The sequence below is a fragment of the Oncorhynchus kisutch genome, linkage group LG6 (assembly GCF_002021735.2).
Source record: "Oncorhynchus kisutch isolate 150728-3 linkage group LG6, Okis_V2, whole genome shotgun sequence".
Lineage (NCBI taxonomy): Eukaryota > Metazoa > Chordata > Actinopteri > Salmoniformes > Salmonidae > Oncorhynchus > Oncorhynchus kisutch.
The window spans coordinates 46,460,716-46,488,367 of record NC_034179.2 but is presented as its reverse complement, the minus strand read 5'-3'; the positions used below and the strand labels follow the sequence as shown (position 1 = coordinate 46,488,367).

General features: G+C 40.5%; 1 protein-coding gene across 2 annotated transcripts; it reads right to left on the bottom strand.

The window, feature by feature from the left end:
* Nucleotides 1-433: 433 nt before the first annotated feature.
* Nucleotides 434-26,719, bottom strand: LOC109892919 (glucose-6-phosphate exchanger SLC37A2). Of its 2 annotated transcripts, none has more exons than XM_020485803.2 (18): nucleotides 25,730-26,719; nucleotides 20,780-20,861; nucleotides 20,370-20,460; nucleotides 20,093-20,171; nucleotides 19,838-19,973; nucleotides 19,120-19,196; nucleotides 18,504-18,670; nucleotides 18,000-18,037; nucleotides 17,537-17,683; nucleotides 15,465-15,555; nucleotides 15,239-15,301; nucleotides 14,771-14,856; nucleotides 13,921-13,969; nucleotides 13,566-13,639; nucleotides 13,163-13,241; nucleotides 11,013-11,110; nucleotides 9,711-9,775; nucleotides 434-6,179 (listed from the first exon to the last, which is right to left on the bottom strand). In XM_020485803.2, exons 1-18 carry the CDS (start codon nucleotides 25,786-25,788, stop codon nucleotides 6,164-6,166), a joined length of 1,497 nt encoding a protein of 498 aa, XP_020341392.1. In that variant the 5' UTR covers nucleotides 25,789-26,719; the 3' UTR covers nucleotides 434-6,163. The 2 variants fall into 2 exon arrangements, with proteins under 2 accessions (XP_020341392.1, XP_031682671.1); XM_031826811.1 differs by having other exon boundaries at nucleotides 20,780-20,816; nucleotides 25,730-26,445.
* Between the last annotated feature and the right edge of the window lie 933 nt (nucleotides 26,720-27,652).

Below are 27,652 nucleotides of genomic sequence, written 5' to 3'. Positions count from 1 at the left end.
CATCACTAATATCAATAATAAAGTGGGCTTGTTCTGATTAACTAATAGTTCACCTGGGGTCGAGGAAACGAAAGATCCAGATGGTGTTAAAAGTATGTGTGTGAATCTTAAATTGTACTATTTTACCTATATAGTACACTACTTGTGACCAGTCTTATAGGTCCTGGTCAAAAGTTGTGCACTATAAAGGAAGTAGTGCACATTTGGGATGGACACAGTTATTGTGGTACCAGGATATATGTTCTTGAGTGATTTTATATTTAGATAACTGAGTATAGTTTCTGTGTAGCCATTTCCTATCTTCTACATTATAGAAAATATGAGATAAAAAACATCCTAGGACAAGTTTACACCAGATATCCTAACTGTTATGGTGAGGAGCTTTTTACATATTAGGTAGACTTCCCCTGTAATCAATCATTCCCATTGAATATGAATTTTACGTGAAGCAAAACATGCCCTTTTAATGAAATACTCAAACTCATATTCATCTGATGTTCATACATTAAATGCACATATTTATTTGTTTACATTTTAGTCATTTTTGGAGACTGTCTTATCCAGGGTGACTTACAGTAGTGCATACATTTTCGTACTGGTTCCCCATGGGAATCAAACCCTCAGCCCTGGCGTTGCAAGCGCCATCCTCTACTAACTGACCCACAAATGTAAATCATGTAAAAAAACACATCTACTTTGAATATACACTGAACAAAAACAAAGAACATTTAAAAGTGTTGGTCCCATGTTTCTTGAGCTGAAATAAAAGATCCCAGAAATTTTCCATACGCAAAAAAGCATATTTCTCTGAACATTCGTGCACAAATTACACTGAACAAAAATGTCAAATGCAACAATTTACAGGGTTTACAGTTCATAAGGAAATCAGTCAATTGAAAAAAAATCCTTAGGTCCTAATCTATGGATTTCCCATGACTGAGAATAGAGGTACACATCTGTAGGTAGCAGACAGGGGGAAAAAAGTAGGGGTGTGGATCAGAAAACCAGTCAGTATCTGGTGTGACCACCATTTGCCTCATATATCTCCTTCACATAAAGTTGGTCAGGCTGTTGATTGTGGCCTGTGGAATGTTGTTCCACTCCAGTTCAGCGGCTGTGCGAAGTTGCTGGATATTGTCGGGAACTGGAACACGCAGTCGTACATGTCGATCCAGAGCTTCTAAAACATGCTCAATGGGTGACATGTCTGGTGAGTATGCAGGGCATGGAAGAACTGGGACAGTTTCAACTTGCCCAAATTGTTTACAGATCTTTGCGACATGGGGTTGAACATTATCATGTTGAAACATGAGGGGATGGGGGCGAATGAATGGCACAACAATTGGCCTCAGGATCTCGTCACGGTATCTCTGTGCATTAAAACATGAAATTATCTGGCAAGAGCTCTGGTTGACATTCCTGCAGTCAGCATGCCAATTGCACGCTCCCTCAAAACTTGAGACTGTGGCATTGTGTTGTGTGACAATACTGCACATGTTAGAGTGGATTTTTATTATCCCCAGCACAAGGTGCACCTGTGTAATGATCATGCTGTTCAATCGGCTTCTTGATATGCCACACCTGTCAGGTGGATGGATTATCTTTTAGAAATGCTCACTAACAGGGATGTAAACCTATTTGTGCACAAAATTTGAGAGAAATATGTATGTACATTTTCTGCGATCTTTTATTTCAGCTCTTTAAAATGTGCATTCATATTTTTGTTCAGTAAAGATGTGTACCTAAAACTGAGTGTACAGTGCATTCGGAAAGTATTCAGACCCCTTCACTTTTTCCACATTGTTACGTTACAGCCTTATTCTAAAATGGATTAAATAAAACATGTTCTATATCAATCTACACACAATATCCCATAATGACAAAGTGAAAACAGGTTAAGAAATGTTTGCAAATGTATTACAAATAAAAAACAGAAATTCCTTATTTACATAAGTATTCAGACACTTTGCTATGAGACTCGAAATTGAGCTCAGGTGCATCCTGTTTCCATTCAACATATTTGAGATGTTTCTACAACTTGGAGTCCACCTGTGTAAAATTAAGTTGTGTGGACATGATTTGGAAAGGCACACACCAGCCTATATAAGGTCCCACAGTTGACAGTGCATGTCAGAGCAAAAACCAAGCCATGAGGTCAAAGGAATTGTCCGTAGAGCACAGAGACAGGATTGTGCCGAGGCACAGATCTGGTGAAAGGGATCCCCAAAAAATCTGCAGCATTGAAGGTCCACAAGAACACAGTAGCCTCCCTCGTTCTTAAATGGAAGAATTTTGGAACCACCAAGACTCTTCCTAGAGCTGGCCGCCCAGCCAAACTGAGCAATTGGGGGAGAAAGGCCTTGGTCAGGAAGGTGACAAAGAACCCAATGGTCACTCAGAGAGCTCCTCTGTGGAGATGGGAGAACCTCCCAGAAGGACAGCATTCTACCAATCAGGCCAGATGGAAGCCACTCCTCAGTAAAAGGCACATAACAGCCCGTTTGGAGTTTGCCAAAAGGCAGCTAAAGGACTCAGACCATGAGAAACAAAATTCTCTGGTCTAATGAAACCAAGATTGAACTCGTTGGTATGAATGCCAAGCCTCACTTCTGGAGAAAACCTGTCACCGCTTATCACCTGGCCAATACCACCCCTACAGTGAAGCATGGTGGTGGCAGCATTATGGGGATGTTCTTCAGCGGCAGGGACTGGGAGACTAGTCAGGATCGAGGGAAAGATGAACGGAGCAAAGTAAAGTGAGATCCTTTAAGAAAACCTGCTTCAGACCTGACTGGGGTGGAGGTTCAACTTCCAAAAGCACAACGACCCTAAGCACATAGCCAAGACCACGCAGGAGTGGCTTCGGGACAACTCCCTGAATGTCCTTGAGTGGGTCTGCCAGAACCCGGACTTGAACACGATCGAACATCCCTGGAGAGACCTGAAAATAGCTGTGCAGCGACACTCCCCATCCAACCTGACAGAGCCGGAGAGGATCTGCAGAGAAAGCTCACACTAGCTTTAACCACGGCGAGAGCAGGCCTGCCTAGGCAAGTGCAGGGGGGTGGCCTAGCAATACGTGCCTCGGAGGGAGACAACGCCTGCATAGCGTGACAATTTCCAATGATTTGTGAATCTGTTCAGACCAAACTAGAGCAACAGCTAAAATGGCTTGGAAAAAATATTATTTCAGCTTCTAATGAGAAGTATCTTACAAAATAACTACACTATGGCATTCACTAATCAAACTGTTTACGTTTTATAGAAATGTGGGTATATTTGTGGATTTTTTTGTTTGTTTACTTACTCAACCTTAAATGTTTACTATATTTTGCTACTTCACTCAAGTAAAACTTTTTAAAGTCAACTAACAAATTTGTTTTTAACACTAACGAAATTCTAAATTTTTCCACCCGATGCACCATCAGATTTCTCTTCCCAAATGATACTCAAACGTTTTCTAATTTCTCATGAGTGAAAGTGTATTTATTTCTGATTAAATATGTGTTCTAACTTCCCCATAGTCCAAAGTAATAAGGTTAATATAGTCAAAGTAATCAGACTAGATATTTTTACATTTTGAACTGACTATATTTCACAACTTCACTTAAGTAAATCGATTTAAACTTCTTCCACAAACATACTTTAAGAGCTGACGCAAGTCCTAACATTTATCTTCATGGACCCCCTACTATTTTTGTACATAATGTTGCTCTCTCTTATGACCGAAAATAAATTATAGACATCAGGACTGCGATTACTCACCATGGACTAGCAGAATCCCTTTTCTTCTTTCACGACTCTGACAAGCCCGAGGCGGAGGATATAAGACTCCCTCGGGAACAGGCCCGACCCAAATGATCTGCGTGAAGAGGAGGCAGAGAAAGAGAGGCCGGAGGGCGGGCTGCCTTCTGAGGAGTAGGCGGCGATCGAATCGAGGACCGAGCATGCCCCCATTCTCATCGACGGAGCTGCAGTGGAGCAGGTTGAGAGCTTCAAGTTCCTTGGTGTCCACATCACCAACAAACTAACATGGTCCAAGCACACCATGACAATCGTGAAGCGAGAACGACAAAACCTATTCCCCCTCAGGAGACTGAAAAGGTTTAGAATGGGTCCTCAGATCCTCAAAAGGTTCTACAGCTCAACCATCGAGAGCATCCAGACTGGTTGCATCACTGTCTGGTATGGCAACTGCTCGGCCACCGACCGCAAGGCACTACAGAGGGTAGTGCAAATCGCCCAGTACATCACTGGAGCCAAGATTCCTGCCATCCAGGACCTCTATCCCAGGCGGTGTCAGAGGAAGGACCTGAAAATTGAAAAGACCCAGCAACCCTAGTCATAGACTGATCTCTCTGCTCCCATGTGGCAAGCGGTACCGGAGCACCAAGTCTAGGTCCAAGAGGCTTCTAAGCAGATTCTACCCCCAAGCCATAAGACTCCTGAACATCTAGTCAAATGGCTACCCAAACTATTCACATTGCCTGCCTGCCTGCATTACAACTACCGGTAACTGCATACCTCTCCCTCAATTCAAAATCTATTTTCTGCCACCTATAGCAACGCCTCTCATTACAACAAAGCAGAGGGTCCCCAAAGTAAAATGATCACCTTAATAACATGGGCCACTAGCGAGGATGGGACCAATGTGTGGAATGTAGATCAAAAGGAATGGAAGACCAATTCATTGAAAAAAATATATATATATATAAATGTGTCAAGTGGACACAGGTCACCTGCCTGTTGTTGGTCAGAGGGCATAGTTGTCATGTGCCATTGAAATGTTTACAAATCAAAATCACATGAAAACATTGAGTGAGCTTGTTCTGCATGGCCCACAGTTCTACTATAACAGGGTGATCAGATTAAGAGCTTACATCTGTAGCACTCAACTTGCAATTTGGGAGCCCGGCGACAAAAGTCAAATCCCCGTTATTATACTAATGGGCGGCAGGTAGCCTTGTGGGTGGAGCATTGGGCTAGTAACCCAAAGGTTGCTGTGATCGAATTCCCAAGCAGACAAGGTAAAAAATCTGTTGTTCTGCCCCTGAGCAAGGCAGTTAACCCACTGTTCCCCAGGCGCTGAAGACTTGGATGTCAATTAAGGCAGCCCCATGCACCTCTCTGATTAAAAAGGGGTTGGGTTAAATGCAGAAGACACATTTCAGTTGAAGGCATTCAGTTGTACAACTAGGTATTTCCCTTTCCCTAATGGTTTGCCAAGTCTGATGGTTTCTACGGTTGTGGCTAGATGGTACAGCTCCATCAAGTTATTAACCTCATTCTTAACCTTAACCTCATTCTCCTATGTTAATACTCCTAACCTGCTGCGTTAGTTCTCCTAACCTGCAATGTAAAGTCACTTCTGTCCGTAGCTGGCCACAACCGTCGAAACCATCAGTATCACCACACCCCGCTCAACATGTGTGAGGCCCACTATGAGAGGTGGAGTCAAAAACAAAACAACAACCAAATGCATGTGGTGGATACAAACAAATGTCTAATCATTGATCAACAAACATTTCCATCAGAAACAAATGGAAGGATGTGATGGTACTGTCTGAGAAATATTCTTGATTTTTTGATTGGTCAGACAATTTATCCTTATCTGCACTGGTTTAGTTAGTGACAACATTTTCCGCCACAGCACTTGATTACAACTGCAAACTCCTCCTTCGCTGCTTATGTAGTTTGGCGTTCTCCAGGCTGTGCAAAACATGTGTGCCCAATTTAGCTTGCCCAATACTAGCATGTGATTTTAACTTATAGTAACCATTGAGGAGAGATTGGGGAAATGCAGTATGCACATTATTTTAATAATAAGATGAAAGATGCACACAGCCCCGAGAGGGGCAAACAGAGAAAAAAAATAAACATACAAAATAATCATAAAAAAGGCATAAGAGAGAAAGTGCTTTGCGACCATTTGAAGAAAGGACATGTTCTCTCTCTCCGTCAGATGGTCCCAAAATATCAATGGCCCCTTCCTCCTTTTTCAGATCCTTTCATCCGCTGATGACGGGGTCTGGGGCCATTAAGGATGAAGGATGAAAGGATCGGCACCCTATAAATCTTGATGCACCTCAGGGGTTATTTCTTGGTCCTTTTTCCCGCGTCCTTCCTTGCATGTGTGATACGGTCTCTTGTCCCAGGCACCCACTCATATTTCTTTGAACCTGACAACACAAGGCGAGATTAGCCCGTTTCAGAATGGACCAAATACAAACCTATTCTGGTCATTAACATAGGTACCAAATCATTGGATCTGATTAATTCAATGTAATTTTATATTTGAGGACTGGAGGAGAAGCAAGCACCACATAATCTTCAACTGAGTATCCTCTCTGAAAATGTTGCAAGTAAACACGGTCCCTAGCACTTTCTCAACCTTGCTGGAGAGAGGCTAATGCTATGGAGTCAGTTTGGGAAGTGGAATAAATGAGGGGCAGTATAGAGCCATGAGGTGCACAATTGTTGTTGGGGATTGAGCCTTGCTTTATTTGGCAGCATTATTTGACAGGATGTGAGGGTTAGTTTGGGACTTGGAATAAACGGGACAGTGTGAGAGTAGCCGGTGCCTTGCGCAGTTGTGGATATTGGGGTGGATACAGGTTCCTTTTAGCTTTGACACTTAGGTAGCTCAAAGAAAGACTCCTTGGACTGTAGTGTAAACCAGACATGTTACATGGTGAATTATGGGTAATGTAGTACTGCTATAGTTTCCAAAACAGCCTACAATGACATATGTTAAACTTGATGTCACAATGGCTCTTAACCCTTTACATTCGCATAAGGGTTGAAAATGGCAGATTTGGGCACTGATAAACGCCTAAACAGGAACACAGTGGCTGTACAGTATCACGCTATACATAACGTCTGACAGCCATTCTGAACTTGAGCACCTCACACGACAAGAAGTTGCCCCCATCCCTGCATCTAAATTGGGCAACTTTTCACATTTCTTGTTGTCTGAGTGAGGGAAATGCTATAAACTCAGAGGACTATGTATTTTGAAAGATGAGATAGAGGATTATAATAAATACCACTGATGTCATACAAGCAAGCCAAACACCTGTGAGTCCAGAGGTGTACTTCACATTTCCATATCATAAAACTCACGTCGTATAGTTAACATTTATGATCACTATGTTTGATATACAGTTACTAGATGACATTGCATCATACATTGGGATGTTCTGACAAGGATGAGCCCGTTTGTCTATTGTGATGAAAATTTGCCACGGCACATGAACCAGAATGCACTCATGCCTCCTGTCTGTGCGCGCCAAAATTATGATCCGTTTCCCTGAATTGCATTGTTAAAGCCTAACACTAAGACCGTATTTTATAATGTAGCTAGTCATGTTGGCAATAGTACAGACTTTCAAATTATGCCCACCTGACAGATTGAGATTTATTAACTTCTTGGATATAGGGGGCGGTCTTTTAATTTGTGGATAAAAAAACGTGCCCGTTGTAAGTGCAATATTTTGTCACGAAAAGATGCTCGACTATGCATATAATTGGCAGCTTTGGAAAGAAAACACTAAGGTTTCCAAAACTGCAAAGATATTATCTGTGAGTGCCACAGAACTCATGCTACAGGCGAAACCAAGATGAAACTTCAACCAGGAAATGGGCAGAATTTTTGAAGCTCTGTTTTCTATTGTCTCCTTATATGGCTGTGAATGCGCCGGGAATGAGCCTGCCCTTCCTATCGTTTCTCCAAGGTGTCTGCAGCATTGTGACGTATTTGTAGTTATATCATTGGAAGATTGGCCATAAGAGACTACATTTTCCAGGTGTCCGCCCGGTATCCTTTGTCTAAATTGGTGCGTAATCTACAAGCTGCACGCAGTCATCCAGTGATTTAGAGGAGAGAGGAGGCTTTCAACGAACGATATATCATGAAGAGATATGTGAAAAACACCTTGAGGATTGATTCTAAACAACGTTTACCATGTTCCAGTCGATATTATGGAGTTAATTTGGAAAAAAGTTCAGCGTTTTGAAGACTGAATTTCAGTTTTTTTTTGGTAGCCAAACGTGACGCACCAAACGGAGCAATTTCTCCTAAACAAATAATCTCAGGAAAAACAGAGCATTTGCTATCTAACTGAGAGTCTCCTCATTGAAAACATCTGAAGTTCTTCAAAGGTAATGATTTTATTTGAATGATTTTGAATAGTTAACATTGCGTTATGGTAATGAGCTTGAGGCTGTATTCACGATCCCGGATCCGGGATGGCTCGACGCAAGAAGTTAATTAACCGTTTTTTTGGTATGAGTAAACAACAGTAATTGTGTGATGGCGGGGATGAAGGGCTGTGTACCAAAGAAAACTACTGAAAGTGTGGTTGCTCTAGTTCCTCAACGGCACTGCTAGGAGTGCTCAAAAAAGCACCTTATAGTTAAGGACTGTACGTATCCAGAATATTTTCTGATTTTGTTATCAACAAATACAGCAAAAAGTACAGTAAATAAAATGCACATAAAATCAACAGTGTAATGTTTGGATTCAGTCTTGTGTCCTCACAACTTTGGTCTAAGAATCTTTGCATAATCTCCAAATTGTTCCCTTTCATTGCTACCATGGTTATGCATATGCTTATCATATTTCTTCTGTAAGAAACATTTCAATTTAGCCCTATCCATATAAGCCAATTTCCACAAGTGCAAAGGGTTAATCGCTGTTGCCCAGTGTATATAGATTTGCAGAACATGGAAAGTTGCTTGTAATCAAGAAACCGTTACTTGATGCTGTGAAAAGAATAAAGAAGCCTGAGTGCTCAGTGAACAGAGAAGATTCTGTGTCACATTTGATTGAGTGTCTAAGACCCAACTCAAGTCATCCATTCAAAGACAATCATGTCTCAAATCCTATGGGAACCTGTTGGAAAAATAGAACTCTCAAGACGTAGGTTGTCCCAGGTTGATAGTGATTGATTACCTATGATGCCTAAAAATAGCCTGAGGTGTAACCGCAATTTTTTTCTTAAACTGTCCAATGAAATTCTCACTTTTAAAAAGTTAATATTCTGTATATAACGCATACCCAAATATTATTGTCGATGCATTCTATACTCGTATAAATTGGAGAAAAAAATGAAGAAAAAGAAAACATTAAAAAAAAAAATCACACCTTAAACTTGTATCAAACAGAATGTTTAAAAGAATGCTTGATATTTCCTCAGAGGATGAGCTGGCCAATCAGTGGTCTACTCGCATTAATATTTTTTATGGCCGGAATACACCCACACCATTCCAAAACAGAAAATATGCTTTTTAACATACTTAATTACCATGTTTTGGAAGAAAACTATTTCACTGATATTATAATTAATTTCAGGTAATCATAGAAATGTGGAAATACTGGACAGTTACTTTAAAGCAGCCTGGAGGCCCCTTTGGAGTAGAATAATGGGCACCCTTAACCTCCAGGGAGAGGCTAATGTACAACAGACCTACTGAGTAGCTATTTGTGGCTTTGACCTGTATTTCAAGGAGGAGCCATTTTTGTGCACACGCAAGTTCAATTGCAAAAAAAAAAAGTACCCTTAAGGAGGCAGTATTTGGTCACTCCTTAGATACACAAATGTATTATTTTATGACTTATTGCATTTAGAAGCCTCTTCAACTTAAAAAAATGAAACCAGCTTTTGGTTTCCTGATTGGTGATATAAGTGGTGTATTCATGAGTGGCTCACCCTCTTTGTCTGGGGCTGTGTCCACACCAGCCCCTCACCTCCTTATACACCAGCCTGGACAGCAGCTGGAAAACAGGAAGACAGCACACTCAACACAGTTTACCAATCACCCGACCTCAACCAAATTGAGATGGCTTGGGATGAGTTGGACCGCAGCGTGAAGGAAAAGCAGCCAACAAGTGCTCAGCATACGTGGGAACTCCTTCAAGACTGTTGGAAAAGCATTCCTCATGAAGCTGGTTGAGAGAATGCCAAGAGTGTGCAAAGGCGGTGTGTCATCAAGGCGGTGGCTACTTTGAAGAATCTCAAATAGAAAATATAATTTGAATTGTTTAACACTTTTTTTGGTTACTACATTATTCCATATGCTTCATTTCATAGTTTTTAGGTCTTCACTATTATTCTACAATGTAGAAAATAAAGCAACACCCTGGAATGAGTAGGTGTGCCCAAACTTTTGACTGGTACTGTATATACTGTATATATGTTTTTAGATATATAAAAAAACACATTTTCCACATATTTATATCACAAATGTTTTTATAAGAAAGTATTCAGACCCCTTCCCTTTTTCCACATTGTTACGTTACAGCCTTATTCTAAAATGGATTAAATAAAAAAATCCTCATCAATCTACACACAATAATCCATAATGACAAAGTGAAAAACAGGTTTAGACATTAGCAGAAATGTTTTGGTACCACTCTCCAGATCTGTGTCTCAACACAATCCTGTCTCAGAGCTCTACGGACAATTCCTTCGCCCTCATGGCTTGGTTTTAGCTCTGACAAGCACTATCAACTGTGGGACCTTATATAGACAGGTGTGTGCCTTACCAAATTATGTCCAATCAATTTAATTTACCACAGGTGGTTTCCAGTGAAGTTGTAGAAACATCTCAAGGATGATCAATGGAAACAGGATGCACCTAAGCTCAATTTCGAGTCTCATAGCAAAGGGTCCGATTACTTATGTAAATAAGGTTTTCCTGTTTTTCTTTCTAAAAAAAAAACAGATTTATGCTTTGTCTTTTTTTGTTGTGTGCAGATTGATGAGGAAAAAAACTATTGAATCAATTTTAGAATAAGGCTGTAACGAGGTCTGAATACTTTCCAAATGCACTGTACAAGCTCCCAGTAATCTATTGGGTAAAATAGAAGCTTGCAACATTTTTTTTTAAAGTAGCTCTCATGGTAGAAAATGTTGGAGACCGCTATTGTACACAATCCACAGGTATAGCACCTTCTTTGTACATGTGGCTCAAATATTCCACTGATTTATAAAACAAGACTAAAAACTAACCAAACAGGCGAGGATATCAGCAGTGATCAGCATGAAGAAGACATTGTTCCACCCCGTCGGAGAGATCACTCCTGCTAACAGAGGACCTAGGGCAGCACCTACAGGACAGTCAGAATAACAGTCAAACACTTGAGCAGGGGCACCTTAAACCAGGGGCTACATTTATCAACCGTGTGTAAATGTCTCACTAAATTCTGTCGATTCTAGGATTTGCAGGTAACAACAAATTGGGATTTATCAAACTGGCGCACGTAACATATGTTTTCATTGATAAATCAGAGCCATATTATATTTGTGCGCTCATGAACGAGCGTTATAACCCCGCCTGGGAAACACCCCCATTCACCTTTTATGGTAACAAAAACACCCTCGTTTGCTGTATGATTTGGTGATGTTGGAACTGGGCCATGACAGGTTGTAAAGTAAAGCGCAATGGTACATTTGATCACATTTATGTAGAGATATGCACAGAATGTTTTGTCGTGACTTTTTCAAACAAATGCATGCCGCCTATAGCGAGTGCCAAACACTAGCAGCACATTCTGGAAGTATAATTTTCTATTCGAACAATGTAAAAGTAGGACTAAATGCTATAGCACACTTCTATTGAAAATTTAACCATTTTCAATAGATGATTGTGTTTCTATCTCCTGCCTTGGTATAGGATCTGAATGTATATATTGGCTATGATGTTGCGCTCCTATTGCACAGCTATACTGTAGCCTACTGTATATTCATACTATCAAATATATTAAATTGGCTACCGGTCTATTTAATTTCTAGCATGTTTGGCTATTAAAGGAGCGATGAATAAATGGTACACTATTATATGTTGTGTAGCGGGAATAAACCAGTCATGTCCTGCATTATGATCATGATTTAGGCCTATATACCGTAAAACTTCAATTAAAAGCTCAGTCTCAAATGGCCACCTGTCCCTTTAAATAGCTGGGCAACGGCACGCATTTCAGCAAATAAACGCTGGGTTTGAATTGTTTACGAGGTTACCATGGATTACCATGAATTGGTTACAAGGTTTAATGTTTGATTTGTTACATTAAATAATTCAGTAATGACAACAACAAAAAATCTTCCGTTTTTTTTATCACCAGTAAGAAACTGCACGCCATTGGCTGCTAACATCCGAAAGTAAGAACTGCTGAAAATGCAGTCAGAGGAGAATAATTATTCCGTCAATTAATGTTTTATTCTGTCTAAATAGAGACATACTACGACAAAAGAAATGTGACATAATGTGTAAATGATAACACAGTGCATGAATTTAATAAATAGCTTAAAATGTTAAAAAGTGAATCCTGGATCCAAGCAATTAACTATGCAAATGAGAAAAAAAGCTGTGTGCATTAAGGAAATAGGTTTCTATTTGAACCAGGCATCTATCTCTAATAAGAGCCTGTTGTGTTCAGTGATTTAGGCAAATAAATGCCAAAGCTATTAAATCAAGTTTTACGGTAATAAAAGAAACACAATAGGCTACATGCTGCCATGCGATCTCCTTACTCACGGCTAATGCATCCGTTTTATCATTAGGTGTTTTTATTCGTCTAGTGTTAATACAATTCCGATGTATCAAACACCCACATTTCCCTCAAAATAACAATATTTGCTTGCAATACAATTGATCAACCACTAGAAGTGAGATATGCGTGGAGATACCCCCACTTTCACATCGTGTTCAAAATGGTTAAATACCAACCTTTGGGGGAAAACTGGCGCACGCAATGTTTAGAGGCTTTTTTGTGCGTGCGCAGCTTTGATAAGTAAGGCCCCAGGTCTGGATATACAATTTGATTTGGGACAACAATCATAAAAAGTCTGCCTTTAGAACACTACATGATTTACAATGGAAAATAATTGTGCATGGCAATTAGCCATGGACCTTGTACATGAACTGTATAAAACAATTTGTCAATTGCCACATTACACTGCAATAAGTGAGCATTGAAGTGAATCTCGAAACATAGGTGACCTCAAATAAATAAATAAAAACAGTCCTTCATGCATTGACACAGGCGCACATAAATGCACCACAGCCCCACTAACCCATTACTGGTCACCATTACAAACGTCAAAACTAAAACAACAAAATCAGTACCAATCCCCCATGTGGCCCAGACATTCCCACATACCTATTGACCCTGTGCCGTCAATTATGGCCGTGACCGTTGACAACGCTCTAGAGTTTCCACTCAGGCTCTCATGTGTCCCCTATGAAAGGAAAAACACTCATTATGAATGAACATTCAATCCTATTCCTCAATTTGTCTCCTCGATTCCTTGCGTCCTCTCTCCTCAAAACGCATTGAAGGTGATTGTCTGACAGGAGGCACCTTGAATCGGTTTGAGACAGAGACAAGGGAGACAGAATGCAAGGAATCGAGGATGGACGCAATAACACAGAGCCGTGGACTAACAGGGGATGTGGGAGGAGCTAGGGCAATGAGCAGCTTATCTCCTCCGTGTGACTTCGGGAGAGGTGAGGACCTCATGTTAGAGGCATGAAGTGGTCCATTCTGGAATGGATATGCTTACCAGGTCAGCAGACACAGCGGTGGTGATGAGGGCGTAGGGTCCGTTCACCAGGGCTCCACACACCAACAGCATCCCTACGGTGCAGAGTTACACAACAACACAGCACTGTGAGAGAATCAGGCATGTACAGTACGCTAGCTAGCAGATAGCAAGGGTCTTTTCTTTTTAAAGAAGATTTATTGTGATATGTGGTTGTTGATTGCCTACTTCAGTTGAATGCACCGAATGTAACTCGCCCTACAATGTGTTAAATTGGAGCATTGATGTAGTTGTTAGCAGGAGGGGTTGAGACTAAAATGGCTCTATGGTTTGAAAGTCAAATACCATACAAAAAAAAAACAAATGTATCTCTTACCGATTGTGGTTGCTAGGCTATGCTGTCCAATGTGGTTGTACAGGAACAGCTAGGAAAGCAAAACAAACATTTGGACTGGATTTTGGATAAAAGGTGGCACTCTTGAAGGATTTGCTAATGATTTAATAACCCACATGTAAACCCAAAGGAAAATATTTAGCTATGCTGAAAAACAGATTGACACAATACTGTCAAGGACCTTGCAACCTATCACGAAATATTTCTCGGGCAGCGGGTGAATTTCACTGCCAATTCCAGAGCTACAAGTGCAGCCAAATTCCTTTTTCAGAGTCCACCAGGCAGTCATATTTACATGACATATGTACCAGTATCAAAAGTTTGAAGCCGCCTACTCATTCAAGGATTTTTCTTTATTTGTACTATTTTCTACATTGTAGAATAATGGTGAAGACATCAAAACTAATGAAATAAACACAAATGGAATCATATAGTAACCAAAAACGTGTCAAATAAATCAAAATATTGTATATTTGAGATTCTTCAAAGTATGATGACTGCTTTGCACAATGAGTAGGTGCGTCCTAACTTTTGACTGGTACTGTATGTGATCAACACATTTACTGAGAGAATTTCCTCTTTTCATTAGTGAACATAAAGTGTGTCCAGTAAAGATTTGCAATTCAGGCATTTGTGCAGGCCTTTCCTTTCATGATATACAGTATATTTTTGCCCAGCACCGGTTTTCTAAAGATTGGAATGTGCATATTACTCTCGATTGCCACATTTACAATTAAAAGAGAAGTCATGAGTGTACTATAATAAAGAGACATGTCCATGGTGTTACACATGGTAAAAGCCAGTGATGTTTTCTGTGTGAGTGCACACTCACCATAGGAGCAGCCACTATTAACATGACACAGCAGGTTGAGGCTCTGCCCCCAGTTTGGTCCGACACCAGTCCAGCCACAACGCCCCCTGTAGACACACAACACACGCTTAACACAGACTTAACACGTAGGGGAAGATAGCAGTCCTACATCACCTGAAAATCTTCAGCCTTTGAGGAGCTGCATTAAAGATCAATAGTAAGTGCTCAGACACCAATACAGTAGGAGCCAATCATTGGGCAATTCTAATGAGAACTCTTCTGACTGCAGACATCACTTGGTATGTCTGTTTTGTTATGACTGCAGAAACCCCTCGTTATGTCTATGACTTGTTATAACTACAGTGTATACAAAACATCCAGATCAATCAGAGAAGAGCTTCCTGGTTCCTCATATGATCTCTCAGAGTATTGTGCGATAAAGGTTACCTAATTCCATATAAAGTCAGTCACATGACTGTTAAGGCTTACCCACAATTCCTCCTACATCAAATAGTGTTGACATGTCCCCAGCTTCCTTGGGGTCAAAATGGGCTGAGGAAATAAACATTCGGAATTTTTAGCGACACAGTGTATGCCAAATTAACTAATGGCGCATCTCAAAATGCAAAGCAAATCATTATCAGCGTATAAGCATTGATATCATTTGAACCCTCAGGTGAACTGTCAACAAATAGGAGCTAAACTGAGTACGTACCAACATTAGAGATGTAGAGAGGAAGCCAGTAGAGAAAGGTGTAGCTAACAAGCTTAGCGAACAGCAGACAGAGGGAGAACTCCATTACACCCTGTAAGATAATATATCACACAAACTCAGCAAAAAAAGAAACATCCATTTTTCAGGACCCTGTCCTTCAAAGATAATTTGTAAAAATCCAAATAACTTCACAGATCTTCAGTGTAAAGGGTTTAAACACTGTGTCCAGTGCTTGTTCAATGAACCATAAACAATTAATGAACATGCACCTGTGGAACGGTCGGCTAAGACACTAACAGCTTGCAGACAGTAGGCAATTAAGGTCATAGTTATGAAAACGTAGGACACTAAAGAGGCCATTCTACTGATGCTGAAAAACACCAAAAGAAAGATGCCCAGGGTCCCTGCTCATCTGCCCGAACGTGCCTTAGGCATTCTGGAAGGAGGCATGAGAACTACAGATGTGGCCAGGGCAATAAATTGCAATGTTCGCACTGTGAGACTAAGACAGCGCTACAGGGAGACAGGACAGACAGCTGACGTCCTCGCAGTGGCAGACCACATGTAACAACATCTGCACAGGATCGGTACATCCGAACACCACACCTGCGGGACCGGTACTGGATGGCAACAACTGCCCGAGTTACACGAGGAACGCACAATCCCTCCATCAGTGCTCAGACTGTCCGCAATAGGCTGAGAGAGGCTGGACTGAGGGCTTGTAGGCCTGTTGTAAGGCAGGTCCTCACCAGACATCACCGGCAACAACGTCACCTATGAGCATAAACCCACTGTCGTTGGACCAGACAGGACTGGTAAAAAGTGCTCTTCACTGAGGAGTTGCGGTTTTGTCTCACTAGGGATGATGGTCGGATTCGCGTTTATCATTGAAGGAATGAGCGTTACACTGAGGCCTGTACTCTGGAGCGGGATCGATTTGGAGGTGGAGGGTCCGTCATGGTCTGGGGCAGTGTGACACAGCATCATCGGACTGAGCTTGTTATCATTGCAGGCAATCTCAACGCTGTGCGTTACAGGGAAGACATCCTCCTCCCTCATGTGGTACCCTTCCTGCAGGCTCATCCTGACATGACCCTCCAGCATGACAATGCCACCAGCCATACTGCTCGTTCTGTGCATGATTACCTGCAAGACAGGAATGTCAGTGTTCTGCCATGGCCAGCGAAGAGCCAGGATCTCAATCCCATTGAGCACGTCTAGGACCTGTTGGATTGGAGGCCCAGGGCCATTCCCCCCAGATGTGTCCGGGAACTTGCAGGTGCCTTGGTGGAAGAGTGGGGTAACATCTCATAACAAGAACTTTCAAATCTGGTGCAGTCCATGAGGAGGAGATGCACTGCAGTACTTAATGCAGCGGGTGGCCACACCAGATACTGACAGTTACTTTTGACCCTCCCTTTGTTCAGGGACACATTATTCCATTTCTGTTAGTCACATGTCTGTGGAACTTGTTCAGTTTATGTCTCAGTTGTTGAATCTTGTTATGTTCATACAAATATTTACACATGTTACAACACATCATAGCAACTGTCATAACAATAAATCAAAACTGGATGGTCTTCAGAGATATATGGAAGGGGTTGAGGGTAGCTGAAGGCTGGGACTAAAAACAAACAAAAGATAACCCATGTAAAATATACTGTACATTAAATGTATGCAATATGTTTATACTGGAAGTGGAAGCCTAAGTATTTTTGTCTATTAGTTTACTCCAATTAGGGGAGGGGTGGTAGGGTTAGGGGAAAATAATAAATAAAGAAAATATTTTTTTTAAATAACAAAAATATAAAAACAACACTTTTTAAAAAGTTTTAAATTTAGCTTAAGGAACATGGAACCAACACTTTACATGTCGTGTTTATATTTTTAGTTCAGTGTAGTTTACTACAATTAGGGGGGGGGGGGGGGGGTTTAGGTGAAAATAATAAAGGAAAATATTTTTTTTTATGTATTTAAAATAATATTTTATAAATATAATAAATGATCAACGATGAGTCACAACAGAAAGCAAATGAAACTTGAATTTAAAGTAGATAGTCATCCACACTCACAGGTATCCTGAGGGCCCCACAGAAGCTGATGGCCTCGGTGTGCTCCTCTGTCGACTCGGAGGAGATAGAGTTGGACAGGCCAGGACTGCTGAAGATCTCCTCGCTACTAGATGAGTTTTGTAAGAGAGGCTCCTTCTCGTTGTCCTCCTGCTCATACACAGCCATTAGCATTGTTCTAACCAGGGCTACAACTATTGACTATGTTTTATGTATAGTCTAACATGTCTTCTATTACTCTATAATATCAAGTCTTTCAAAAGAAGGGGAATTAATAGAATGACAAAACATTGGTCAAAACAAAACCAGGCCATAATCTGGTGGGAGCTGGTAGCCTAGAGGTTACAAAAGCAGGGCTGATATCATATCTCAGGTGCCACCGACACCGACTGCCCTTGAGCAAGGCAGCCCTTCTCTATAATACTAAAGGCACCCATTACTTCATATGTTCTTTGGTTATACTTACATGGTGCTGTGGAGGGCTGCAGCCGACATCTTCTGGTTCTGTGACAAAAAAAAAAGAGGGTATGCTCACAAATCCATTTTCATGTCAAAATACGTCTTGGCATGAGCCTATTCTCTAAATGAAAACAGTCTAGGTTGAATATGAAATTCCTGCAGAGTAAAAACTCTCGGATAAATCCTGTCGGGGGAACGCAACATGATCCATTTTCAAACTAGGTTAATAAAAACGTATCCTCCATAATAACTTTCTAATGGCAATTAATATTGTATACCATTTAATTTGGATTCTATGATCTACGGTATCAAGCTTCAATAGGTTGCAGTGGTTTATGCAGTCAGCACTATGGTCCTGTTGACATGTTTTGAACATCTCAAAGTAAGAATAGTGATCTAGGATCAGGCCACCTCTGTCCATTCATTATAATCTAAAAGGCAAAACTGATCCTAGATCAGCACTTCTACTTTCTCTATGAAAACAGACCCAGAGGTCAAAGGTCACACTCACTCTCCACCAGGAAGAAGAAGCAGAGAATGCCCGTGGATGCGATAATGATGCCGGGCACGATGAAGGACATGCCCCAGGCCGAGGATACAAAGATGCCGGCGATGAGCGAACCCAGGATATTGCCTACCGAGGTGTGAGAGTTCCACACGCCCATGATGAACCCTCGCCTGGTGGGAGAAGGGCAGACACACACAGATGGGATGGACACGAAAGAAGTGGGTTTAGAAACATTGTATATCTTGACAGTGAAAGGTGAGACAGTGAGCCTGCTTACATTAACTTATAGGGACACTTGAACATAGGGAATTTATTGGAGTGAATTCAATATATACTTAAAACATTCAACATGCCGGTACTAAATACTGAGGACAGCTTCCGGCAGTAAAATGCTGAATTGGAAACTAGACATCTGTAAATTGTTCCTATTTTGAATTTCCAAACACTCATTACACTCAAACAAAGGAACTGACCGGAGAGTTCTGTTTTTAATTTCACATAATGTGACTGACCTTGAGCAACAAACAAAAAAATACCCTACACATTATGGAAAAGGGGTACTGATACTGTGCACTCAGCATTGCTGAACCAGTCAAGAGTAAGAATATGTCTCACTCACTTCCCCTTTCCAAACCAGTTCCCAACGCAGGCCACCACTGCAGGCCAGCCCGTTGTCTGCACTAGTCCATTCATTGCCTAGGGAGGTAAGAGGGAGATTTAGATTTTTAGATGCTTTTAATTTCAGCATTAAATATGCCCCTATACCCAACCCGATGAGAGAGAAAAAAAAAAGATGGGGACACAAAACATCTCTCCCATGAGAGAGATACAAACAAAGACACAGAAAAGAGAAGGGGGCTGGGCCGGTTACCCACACCATTATATTATCACACACATAGCCTTGAGGAAAGCACTGGCATGGAAACAATCCCTCAGCCTCCCTCACACGCTCTACATCATATGATACTGCTGATCTGTCATGTGACAGTGCCTAAAGCCCCCATGCCAACTTTTACCTGACTTTCCCAAATTGTTTTGTTGCTGCATATGCTCAGATAGGAAAACTCATGAATGTGTATTCATGCACAAGGTCGAGTATACACAGTGTGGACAAAGATGTAACTTTAAACTGTTGTTTTTTAGTACCAGGCTGTGTTCCTCAGGCACGAAACACAAGACAACTGACTGAAACAGAGGGACTACCAGGACTTCCCGTTGCAAAATGTTTAAGCTGCAAACTCTTATGAACATACCCCAGGTCGGGCCTGAACTCAAAGGTAACTATGGGGCGGGGTGTGAGCGAGTGACAATGGTTTTAGAGGAGATTTAACCCTTACCTGGACGAAGGCGTAGTACCAGATAGAGTGGATATTCCAGTAGAAGCCCAGGCCAAACAGACATGTGAAGAGACCACTGAGAAGCATCCCGGTGGTCAGGTAGTAGCGCAAGGGCACGCGCTCACCAAATATCCCACTGTCAAAACACACAACACATCATCTGGTTAACTCCTTGTAGTGAGGTTTAATACACAGGCAAGCACGCACACCCACAAAAAACAAAAACAATGATAGAATTTACATCATTCTGTCTACCTGAAAAACATGCCAATGGCATAAGCAACGAGGAAAGAGTTGTCCACGGCTCCAAACAGCGTCTGGTAGTTGTCCTGGTCTGGAGAAAACGAGTTGGCACAGAAAATATCAGAATTAAATCTGCTGTCGTAATGCTTAAACAGCAACATAAAAACGGATTAATTCTACTGACATGGTGTGCTTTCTATATTCTCAGAAACACTTTGGAAATGTTTTGGAAGCATTTTTATTCCTTTTTAAAAATGAACGAAGAAGTCAAGTCAAGCCGAGGACTCACCAAATGGCGCCCAGTCACACCAGGTTTCATTGTCAGTGCCGTTGAGGTTTGGTGGCCGAATGAGGGTGGAACAATTTTTGTGCAGCTCACTCTGTATATACATGGGGCAATAACCAGAGATTACACACATGGACACAAAACACTAGGCCTTCAAGACGCAACCAGCTTAAACGTCTCGAAACAAAAACAGCCACTATCATATAACTATCTCAAAAAATGACTGTTAACTATTGTAGTGCAACTTGAGTGTTCTAGGGCTTTTGTGACCTAGAACACTTAGATATGTTAGAATATAGAGCTGAACAGTGTGGCCTTACGTTAATAAGATGCCTGGTTAAATAAAGGTTACATTTAAAAATACAAATAAATAAGATAACGTTTCATACAGGTTTGTGAAGTCAGTGTATCACCTTGACGATGCTGATGGGTTTCCGGGAGAGATGGTAGCTGGTATAGAAGAGAAAGGTGAGGAAGAGGGTGAAACCTCTGTACCTGCACAGAGAGTAGAAAATGAGCCCATTCTAATGTTGTCCAAAGCAAATACCATGCCATCAACAACCTCACCTTTGTCAAAGCACACACATTTTTTGGACAGTCTCTTATACATTATCTAGAGGTCTACAGGGCTTGGGTATTATGGGATGTTAGTCTCATAAGACCGGAAGGGGGAGAGAGAGGGAAAAATATTTTTAAAAAGAGAGAAGGAGAGAGAAAGGCTTCAAACTACCATCCTGAAGAAGGATCTGAGGAGAAGAGAAAACAAAACAATTGTTCACATGGTCTTGTCTGTACAGTAGGCAGTACACATAGGCTTGTTTTTTAGTGGGAACCAAACAGGGTATTCAGAAGAGTTAATCACTGCTGAGAGCAGTACAGAGACTTAGCTGACACGAGGTGTACACTGCACAGGAAGGCAGCTAGCTACACCACACACACTCTGTATTGACCTGTTTACATTTCCTGGAGTGGAAAGGAAGGCTTTACCACATTTAGATTTTAGTAACAGTTAACACCTCACTCAGAACCTGGTGTAAACTCCTCATCCTCAAGCTAATTGCACACCACACATAAGATGCATCCAAAAAGACACCCTATTACTGAACTACTTTTGTCCAGAGCGCTATGGACCCTGATCAAAAGCAGTACACTAGGGCCTTGGTCAAATGTAGTGACTACTGGGATGCCATTTAGGACACAAACATTCAGGAGAAAGTGTTGTGCACAAGACTCAACCTGCAGTGACCTTTACAGTTTGACTGACTAAATCTAGGACAAAGTGTGACTATTTGGTCAGGTTTATGGAACAACCTGGATCAGTGACAGCAATAATCCAGAAAGTATTGTGGATTGATGAAATGTTGTAGAAATCCAACAGTGTAGATGGCCTTCACCTAGGATGTTTTCACATAAAATTTGATGCTTCTTTTTGCACAAGACATCTTTGAATATGGGGTTTAAAGTGAAAATAAAACAATTGTGGCCCACAATTCATGGCGTTCCAACATGTGGGCATTCCTGCATTTGCAGGAAACCCTCTTTATACCTCATCTGGTCCATTTTTAAGCTAGGACCCCAGTACACAGGCGGTAATAGGTGGCGGTAATGCACCATAACGTTGGATACCAAACACAGATAAAACCCACAGAAGAAGAATAGGCGGGGGAGACAACGCTAGCTAGCTAGTACACCGGTAGACAGTGTTCATCACCCCCGCCCTAGCGCACATAGAACAGATATATAGCTTCTTATACTTGCTTTCAATGAGAAAACAGATCTATAACTCACATTTCTATGTGAATTTGGTCAGGTCGCCCAAAAATTTACATATTGCAGCTTTAAAGTATACTTATTTGAAAGTTATAATGTTAAAAATGTCCCCACTACAACAAAATACTTAAAGCTTCAATATGTAACTTCTTGGGGCAAACTGACCAAGTGCACATAGAAATGTGAGTTATAGATCTGTCACTCATTAAAAACATGTCTAAGAAGCGGTACATCTGTTCTATGTGCTCTATTTCCATGCTTCCTATTCTTAAGTTTTGTTTTTGTGTCTTTTACTTTCGGTTTTGTACACCAGCTTCAAACAGCTGAAAATACAATATTTTTGGTTATGGAAAATATATTTCACAGCGGTTTAGATGGTTCAATGATTTTCTACACTATACAGAGCCAAATTTCAGTTTGTGACAAAACAATCAAACTATTAGAATTTTAGCAACCAGGAAATGTTTGCTAAAAATGAAACATTTAATTTAAAATACTGTAGAATTCTATTAATTGCTATAGACTATAGAGGACTGCGTCTTCTGGGGAGTTCCAATATGGTCGACCGGTGACTTCAAAGCCTCTCATTGGCCAAAACATAGCATTAGCAATCCAGGGTTTATATACATCATTGGTTTTAACTATACTAGAGGTCGACTGATTATGATTTTTCAATACCGATTTTTGGAGGACCAAAAAAAAGCAGATACCGATTAATCGGCCGATTTTTATATATATATTTGTAATAATGTCAATTACAACAATACTGAATGAACAATGAACACTTTTATGTTAACTTAATAGAATACATAAATAAAATCTATTTAGTCTCAAATAAATAATGAAACACGCTCAATTTGGTTTAAATAATGCTAAAACACAGTGTTGGAGAAGAAAGTAAAAGTGCAATATGTGCCATGTAAAAAGGCTAACGTTTAAGTTCCTTGCTCAGAACATGAGAACATATGAAAGCTGGTGGTTCAATATTACCAGTTAAGAAGTTTTAGGTTGTAGTTATTATAGAAATTATGACGCATTGACTATTTCTCTCTATACCATTTGTATTTCATATACCTTTGACTATTGGATGTTCTAACAGGCACTTTAGTATTGCCAGCCTAATCTCAGGAGTTGATAGGCTTGAAGTCATAAACAACGCTGTGAAGCAAGCATTGCTAAGAGCTGCTGGCAAACGCAGTAAAGTTTGAATGAATGCTTACGAGCCTGCTGCCGCCTACCACCGCTCAGTTAGACTGCTCTATCAAATGATAGACTTAATTATAATATAATAAACACAGAAATACGAGCCGTTGGTCATTAATATGGTCAAATACAGAAACTATAATTTCGAAAACAAAACATTTATTCTTTCAGTGAAATACGGAACCGTTCCGTATTTTATCCAACAGGTGGCAACCCTAAGTCTAAATATTGCTGTTACATTGCACAACCTTCAATGTTATGTAATAATTCTGAAAATTATGGCAAATTAGTTCGCAATGAGCCAGGTGGCCCAAACTGTGAAATATACCCTGACTCTGCGTGCAATGAACGCAAGAGAAGTGACAATTTCCCTAGTTAAAATTGCCTGTTAATATGAATTTCTGTTAACTAAATATGCAGGTTTAAAAATATATACTTCTGTGTACTGATTTTAAGGAAGGCATTGAAGTTTATAGGAAGGTACATTTGTGCAACAATTGTGCTTTTTTCGCGAATGCGCTTTTGTTAAATCCTCCCCCGATTGGCGAAGTAGGCTGTGATTCAATGATAAATTAACAGGCACCACATTGATTATATGCAACGCAGGACAAGCTAGTTAACCTAGTAATACCATCAACCATGTGTAGTTAACTAGTGATTACATTAAGATTGATTGTTTTTTATACGATAAGTTTAATGCTAGCTAGCAACTTACCTTGGCTCCTTGCTACACTTTCGTAACAGGTGGTCAGCCTGCCACGCAGTTTCCTTGTGGAATGCAATGTAATCGGCGTCCAAAAATGCCGATTACCGATTGTATTGAAAACGGCCCTAATTAACCGACCATTGAGATTAAATCGGTCGACCTCAACTATACGTAATGAACAGTGGCGATTTCAGCATGTAAATCTTGTTGGGGCAAACACCCCAAAAAATAGCAAATATGCATGCCAGCAAAGGCACTACACAACACTAAACAATACATTAATTGCACTATAACAGTAACAAACGATGCCCACAAACTGTTAGGGCCTACATAAAGCTGTCGCAACATCTTACCACTGCTACACCTGGCTATCAGCGGAGCATTGTATGGCAGAGAAACAGTTAATTCAGCCTCATTTACTGCCTTTAAAAAAAAGGCTGACTTGCTTAAACAAAATGTGGTTTCTCCTGACAATTGAGATGTACAAACTATGGCATAAGGGGATGACGATAAGAGCGATCTGTCATATCAATTAAGACATTAATGAGCGAGCTAGGACGGACGCAGCCAATATAACTATTTGTTCAGCCCTTTTGAAATGTAGAGTGACAGAATTCAGAACATGGGCCGGTCTTACCCAGAGTTCCCGACTTGGAATTCTGAGATGGATGACAGTTCAAAATGTATTTTCCCCAGTTGGAGCTTGTTTTTTTCCCCAGAGTTGCCAGTTGTCTTGAACTCACTGAAGTCATGCTGGATTGACAGCATGGCTAATGTTTATCTTTTTAAGCTTGGAAAAGAGACCCTTAAACCTAGACTTGGACCACACACCCATTCCACTGAATAACAGGCTAGTGATTGCTTTGCAATGCTTGCAGTTAGCCACTGATTCCTTCCACACCACTCATTGTTGAATTTGCGATTTCCAACATAAACTATTGTTTATGTCCAATGGCCGATGAGCACCGATACATTTTATCTATAATTTCTCTTCATATGACAAGGATTTGCCAGTAGATTGTCGACTTGATTCATGATGACTGCTAGCTAAGATTTTGAAAGTATGATGTTGACATTATCAGTCCAATAAAAGCTACGGTAGATATAACTTGATTGACGTCATTTATCTGTGTCCAATGACCTTGTGCTTTCTTGGATGGGCACTTCTAATTCTAACTATATGGCAGCACCCAAGCTGCTTGAATTTTCGAGGTAGCTGACTAGTGTTGGCTATTTAGCAGCCTGATGGTCTATAGGTAAAAGCTCTTGGCCACTGGCCAGTCTTCCAGTTTTAGCCATGATGCTCCTGAACCCTAACCTAGCTAACGTTAGCCACCTAGCTAACATTAGGCACAACAAATTAGAATCTGTAACATATCATTTCGCAAATTCGTTACATATTGTATGTTTGCAAATTCGTAACATATTGTGGATATCCACAAATTAATACATATCATGCGAAACATAACATTTCATACTACAGAATAATACAAAATGCTTTGAGACCAGGTTACAGCCTCATGTCTAGCCAATCATAGACTTCTATCTGATTAGGGACAAAACAGCTGCTGCCGCGCCCCCCCCCCCCAATCATCAACCTACATACTGTACAATGCAATAAATAGTTTTGTTTGCATAAAGGGTGTCACACACACAATAGAATTCAAAGATAGTAGAAACTTACCAGCTGTCTCTTGAGAAGGACGTGATCAGTCTGATACCGGGAGCCAAAGAAGACCTCATCTTGGGTGGAGGTCTTCGACCTTCGAAAAACCTGTTTAAAACCGCTTACACTTTTCTCTCAGACATGGCATCAAAAGTTAGTTCGTTCGTCTTGTATACATCCAATTGATATGGTCTGTTAAAAAAATAGGACTACAAAAATATATAAAAACAGCACAAAAGCAAACTGAAAGTCTATACATGGGACTTTCAAAAACAGCTTCTCACACCGGTTCGAGCTCCAGTGACTTTGAATTTTTAGTTACAATATTCCATCGATATTTTTCACACTTTGATTATAAAAACACTGGTTTGTTTTGTTTAAAGTGTAATAATTTAAAAAATAAACAAATGTTTAAAAAGCACACTGATCAAAACAGCTTCAGTCGCTTGGCTATTCCTACTTCCTGTTAATGGGTGAATCTACGCCAACAATGAATTCCCATAGATTTCCATGCATGCTTGAGCAAGCTGATAGCGTTACAAAAGCCGGTTCCTATAAATACTCTATGCACTTCTCTACTGTGTCACATGCACATTAGTCCACATGTTTACGGATTCTGTCCATAAGAGTTCAAGGGTAGCCATTTCCCAATATTTTCCAAGCCCAGCCGCCGTATCAACACAAATCTTCCCGAAGTGTGTGGACATGTGATTCCCGTATCTGACGTCACGGCATTAAAGGAGCGATGACTGATTTACTCAAGTACAAAACCACCACCACCACAGAAAATGATGCGTTGTCTTCTGTCAATCAAATGTGGTACAGCCTACTTAGAGCAGAAAATGAAAAGACATCAATGTGTTTGAAATGTAAATTATGCTCCTCTAAAATTACAGATTGAAAAGTTTCTAAGGTCATGAGTGGAGCAAGCCACAGCAGCTCCTGAGTGGTGCAGTGGTCTAAGGCATCTGCATCTCAGTGCATAACTGTAGTCTCTGGTTCAAATCCAAACATCACTGTTGTCCCTGGTTTAAATCCAGGCTGAGTTGTGATTGGGAACCCTATAGGGTGGTTCACAATTAGCCCAGAATCATCTGGGTTAGGCTGCCATTGCAATTAAGATTTGATTCTTAACTGACTTGCCTAGTTAAAGAAAAAAAAAAAAATTCAAATGTTGAAAAACTGTGCTGAGAAGGACAATGTAAAAAGAAAATAGTCATTACGGGTTGGTTTGGGTCAACACAATCCTTTGTGTGAAAAAAATATTGAAAGTTTCCAGGGCAGAAACACCTTGAGGGTGGTCATATGTCTCATGATTACAGGGTTTATGAACAGTGTGTGACAGTGGGAAAGCACACCAGACTTTCAAATAAAGCGTTGAGAAAATCTCTCATTATTAGGTATCTTAAATTAGAACAACACACAAGCAATTTGTACAAATAATCTGTGCACTCATAGTAATAAATCAAATCAAATCAAATTGTATTTGTCACATACACCTGGTTAGCAGATATTAATGCGAGTGTTGCGAAATGCTTGTGCTTCTAGTTCCGACAATGCAGTAATAACCAAAACAGTAATCTAACCTAACAATTTCATAACAGCTACATTATACACACAAGTGTAAACGGATGAAGAATATGTACATGAAGATATATGAATGAGTGATGGTACAGAACGGCATAGGCAAGATGCAGTAGATGGTATCGAGTACAGTATATACATATGAGATGATTAATGTAGGGTATGTAAACATTATATTAAGTGGCATTGTTTAAAGTGGCTAGTGATATTTTTTTTTACATGTATGGCAGCAGCCACTCAATGTTAGCGGTGGCTGTTTAACAGTCTGAATGCCTTGAGATAGAAGCTGTTTTTCAGTCTCTCAGTCCCTGCTTTGATGCACCTGTACTGACTTCGCCTGCTGGATGATAGCGGGGT